Source organism: Nicotiana tomentosiformis, chromosome 3 (genome assembly GCF_000390325.3).
Source record: "Nicotiana tomentosiformis chromosome 3, ASM39032v3, whole genome shotgun sequence".
NCBI classification, from domain to species: Eukaryota; Viridiplantae; Streptophyta; class Magnoliopsida; order Solanales; family Solanaceae; genus Nicotiana; species Nicotiana tomentosiformis.
The window spans coordinates 20,225,147-20,230,177 of NC_090814.1; the positions used below are offsets into that span (position 1 = coordinate 20,225,147).

General features: G+C 33.2%; 1 protein-coding gene across 1 annotated transcript; it reads right to left on the minus strand.

Annotated features, from left to right (window-relative positions):
- Positions 1 to 2,372: 2,372 nt before the first annotated feature.
- On the minus strand, positions 2,373 to 4,366 carry LOC104099641 (uncharacterized). The gene is made up of 2 exons (XM_009606692.4): positions 3,304 to 4,366; positions 2,373 to 2,777 (listed from the first exon to the last, which is right to left on the minus strand). Exons 1-2 carry the CDS (start codon positions 4,273 to 4,275, stop codon positions 2,715 to 2,717), a joined length of 1,035 nt encoding a protein of 344 aa, XP_009604987.1. The 5' UTR covers positions 4,276 to 4,366; the 3' UTR covers positions 2,373 to 2,714.
- Between the last annotated feature and the right edge of the window lie 665 nt (positions 4,367 to 5,031).

The following is a 5,031-nucleotide window of genomic DNA, read 5'->3' on the forward strand; positions in this document are numbered from 1 at the left end:
ATCCAACACACGTTTCAGTACACAAATTTACTCCAAATAATTAAAATTTGAAACTTAAGTTCAAAATACCATAAATAACATAGTCGAATAATCAGTTTATTAATACAACAATAAACCTAACAAATCTTTTTTGCAACAACAGTGATCTGCCAATGTTTTAAAGCTCTCTAACAATAAATACTTGATTTAAACTTACTTTTTATATTTGAAATTCCAAACTCACTTCCTCAAAGAATTATAGTTTAATAGCTAAAAATTTTGGGTATAAGTTAAATAATTTTAAAAAATTGGATACAAATTAAATAGCAAGGCACGCCATGAAATTTTTACATACAAGGTCAAGCTTGGAATAAGTAAATTGCCATGGCGCATAAACAGATCCCTCCTTTTGACAGTCTTATAAATACTGATCTTGGGATTCGATGTAAGTAATGGGCTACAAGAGATTCAAAGTTCAAGAAAGGAAATAAAAAAGAATTTAAAGTAAGAAACAGAGGAGAAAAAATGAGAGATCATAAAATAAGGAAGGAAAGAAGTAAGAGTTCTGAACAAAAGATTAAAGAGGAAATGTTTTTTATTGAATCAGTCATCAATGCCTTTAGAATGGTAACGGCAACATTAAAAATTAGAAAATTATTGGTCCATTTATAAGTAGCTTATTACAAAAATTGGTCAATTCATAAAATATTATTAATATTAGCCAAATATTATCAATATTAGCCAATTAGTTATTTGTAGCAAAAACAAAAGGTCAAAGTTTTGCTTTTATTTGAGTGGACGTCATTAGAATAGATTGGGTACATCTTAAGGAACTTGAATCTCAGTTTTGGGATGATTGGTGGAGTTTGGGGGTGATTTGAATTGAAAATTCCAAGTAGAAGATGAGCATGAAAAAGTTGATATGTGTATCACACTATGTATCATTTGTGTATCACATATGTATCATATTTGTATCAAATATGTATCACATGTATATCCATGCATACATGTGTGTGAGATACATGCATGATACATGTTTGATACACGTGTAGCAGAAGAATTTTTTGAACTCGATTTTAACTACGAATTTTGATACCAAATCAGTCCAAATCACCTCCAATCTTCCTCAAATTTTGTATATTGACTCATTTATATATATGGTTTCAATGAATTTCAACCATACCCATTGAAAAATGTTCTTCTTTGCCTAGATTTTTGGAATCTTGTATATAAATTTTTTTGTATTTCATCACCTCATTTGCTACCTTATTCATAAAATTTCCTTTCCGTCTTGCATCTAATGTTGTTGATCACGCTTAAAAATATGGAAGAAGATCTTTGCGTGTGATTCTTGGAGAGAAGGAACCTTATATATTTGAGTTTTTAATTTTTATATGTGCTTGGCTAGTATTGGTAAGTCTATAATTAATGGTTAGATGTTGGTAAGTTGAAACTTATTTGGGACATTTATGTAAGATCTCCCATTTTTCAAATTAGTGCATTGAAAATTTGGACTAGGGTCTCTACAAGATAAACACATTAGAGTTACTTGGTGGCTACTCAACTCAAGAGCCCATAAGGTTTACTTGGAGGCTACTGTACTCAAACCCTAATTCATGCCTATAAATAAGGCTAGATATGTCCTTTAAAATCCATCTTAGCAATTCCATAAACTCTCGGAATATGCACAAAGAGATTAAATATATGATCTCCGATTTCCATAAAACTCTTGAAATATTCATTAAGAGATCAAAGACATGTCATATATGTCTTGCTCAAAGTTCTAGCAACAATCAAAATCCAAATAGAGTGCTGCTACATGCTTCTTGATCATCAAATATATCAAGGAGATGCATATCATCCTATCGTCGAGAAATACGTCGCTAAGGCCCTTGAATTGCTTGTGTACTTTATATTTTCGCACTTCATTTTTAGTTTGTGTCACATCAAGTGAGAAAAGACACAAATCACACATCCAACTCTCTTGTGTCTAGGAGCGTCTTAAATAACATAATTCCCTCACATTTAAGCAGGGACGGATATAGTGAAGGAGCTATAGGTTCATCCGAACTTAGTAGAATTGGCTTATACTCTATTTATGTGTTAAAATTCCTCTAAATAAGTATAAGTAATAGATTTCGAATTACAAAAATTAAATAAGATAAGATAAAATTTTGAATCCAAACCAAAAAATTCAAATCCTGAAGCATCGTCTGCATTAAATCTTAAGCAGGGATAAAATCACCCGGTTAAGCTCTACTAAAATATCTTTCATAAAAGTAATTTTTGATTTATTATTATGAAAAGGTGGATAAAGGTTGATGATCTAAGATAGCATGAAGAGATAGAAAACAAGTGGTAACAAACATTGTGCTCATAGAAAGAGTAAACAGTATAAGTAATTTTCTTCTATTTAAACATTTTTCTGTTTTCCACCCCTCCTTCAGTATTCGCTCTAAGGACGGGCTAATTCGAATTTGCACCATAGCTAATCCCATTTTAGAGAATAAAATACTCTTATCAAAGACGACTCTATTTTCGATGTTTATTTAGACATATATTTTTAATGTATAGCACAATAAATAAAAACATTTTTCTTTAAGAATAGTAATATTTTACATCATAAGAGGTAGGGTAAAGGCATTCATATGGCAGCTGTTCGTCCTGCAATTTCGAATTTGTACTTTGTATCCTCGAAGCTTTAAGTGTCTTCACTTAGTCCGCGTTTACAGTTTTCACTTCTTTGGAAAAAACAAATTTTTAAGAATGTCTGTACAACATGAACTCCTTAACCGTTCCTGCAAATAATGGAAAAACTTAAAGCTAAGAATTTCTCAACCATAAGCATCCAAGGGTGCAATAAGTAATGAAGTGGGATAAAATCATGTAAGAGAAATGTTCCATTTCTAGCAATAATAAAAAATACCGGGTGATTTTTCACATTTGTTTACGTCTCAAGTGGATAAAGTTATTTGATACATGTATTGGTGACAAGTATCAAAATGCTGGTGAAGACATAATTTAAATAAATAAAAGTGTTCTTTCTCTGACACCTTAAACTTTTTGATAAGATGTCACATACTTCAATATGTTATCACAACAGGCATGTATCCTAGGTTCGAGTCTCATCGTCATCTATTATAAGAAAGCTTTTACACGTGTTTGACCCATGAAAGAGAATCAGACGAAGAAACATATTAAGGATATAGTTTAAATAAATAAATGTGTTGTGCTCTCTCTAGCTAACCGTGTTTAAGCTGATGAGGATATCACCGTTATAAAAGAAAAAGAAAGAAATTTGTCAACCATTAAAAGAATGCTTACTTTGTGAGAATCATTGGTTTGATAAGCCTTCTCCATTTCCCTGCCTAATCCCATCCAAACTTCAGAACCAATCCCATTTGAAGAAGATAAATTAACCCCTTTTGTCAGAGTAACGTAGGCGACATTCTGTTTCTCTTTAGATTCTGGAATTTCCACTGCATGATAATCTGCTCCTTTTCTCATTTGTTCATCATTTAGCAGCTGAGATTTTGCAAGATCAATGGAAAAGCAGCCATCACTGAATTGATAACTTGGTGTTTGTTGTTGGACTTGAAGCTGAACATGATCTTGACTAATACTTTTCTCTGTTCCCTTCATGTATTTTGATAGTAAATCCATCAACTCGTGGCATTTACTGCCAGTTTTAGTTTCTTTCTCGTGCACCTGATCAGATGATTTGCTCTGATAAATCGACTCACAAGGATTATGAATATCTTCTCCTTTGTGTGTAATAGCACACGAAATGTGTGCATCGAATTCACAAGAGCTGCAATGGTAAAGCCAACCTTTATAACAAGGCTTTTTGCATAAATCACATTCGAAATCATAGGGAGGACAGAATTCTAAGTCCAATGTGTGGCAGTGGGATGGCAGTTTTAGTGTAAGAGGTAATGCTAAGCATAGTGTGTGATAATAGCTATAACATTTAGCACAAGTGTAAGAAAAGCCAGTGATTTCTTTTTCACAGGCCTTACATCTTGTGGAGTCATGAATCGATGAAGAAGGCATGGGTAGGAGAGTGAGGTGATGGATTGGATCCACAAGATGCTCCAAATTCTTGGGCATGTTGAAGCACACTTGATGAAGGAAATATGAGCATGTTTCACATTTGTAGTAGAATTTATCAGGAAATATACTGAGTTTGCAGCCAGAACAAATTGCATTTCCTTTGGGAGGAAGCTTATTGGTGTATTCCAATTGATGTCCATGACTAAAATGTTTGCATTGAACTTTCTCTTCTGTTTTTTCCATCACTCGTGTTAGTTACTTTGATTGCCCCTATAACCTGTATCGAATCCCCTTCTTTTCTTCCTCTCATTAAAGGCACGTTATGACAATTAAGTTTGTTTTTTTGTGTTACTTTTTTTCTCGAAGGCAACGAGATGAAATTTTCGACTCTGAAGCTATCGATTAGCTTTTTCCTAAGCGTGTTTCTAAAAAAAACTTCAGGTTTTGTCTTTCTTTGTACCATTTTTAATCTATTCCAAGGAGCTCCTATGTGCTCTTTTGTCCTTAAATGGAAAAGAGATGCTCACTCTGGAAATGGACAAACAGTATATTGCTAAAGATGCCTAACCAAGAAAACAGTAATGGAATTTCTAGACTTCATCTAATGAATTAAAAATGCCACAACTATGCTGAATAAGTCCTTTTCGGAGCAAGAATGTGTTTGAATCGATCAAATAAGCATGCCCTCCTATTTATCCTTTAGCAGGACCTAGTTTAATCAATTGGACATTATATAGCTTCGATAGCCGCTCCTTTCTTTGTATTTATTGTTCCTCTTTCTTTAATATTCTAGGATCTTAAAAAGCATTGAGCATTCACATGGTTTATCTTGTGGAAGAGTTTTCTTGGTCAAGCAAAAGAGAAGGGATATTTGTCTTGGCTAAGGAAGGCCAACTTCTTGATTGATGAAAAATTAGCTTTATTTCTGAATTGAGTAAAATATCTTACGACACGTGGCCGTCCGAGAAAGGGATATATGGAGCCCAAGACAGGGAGACG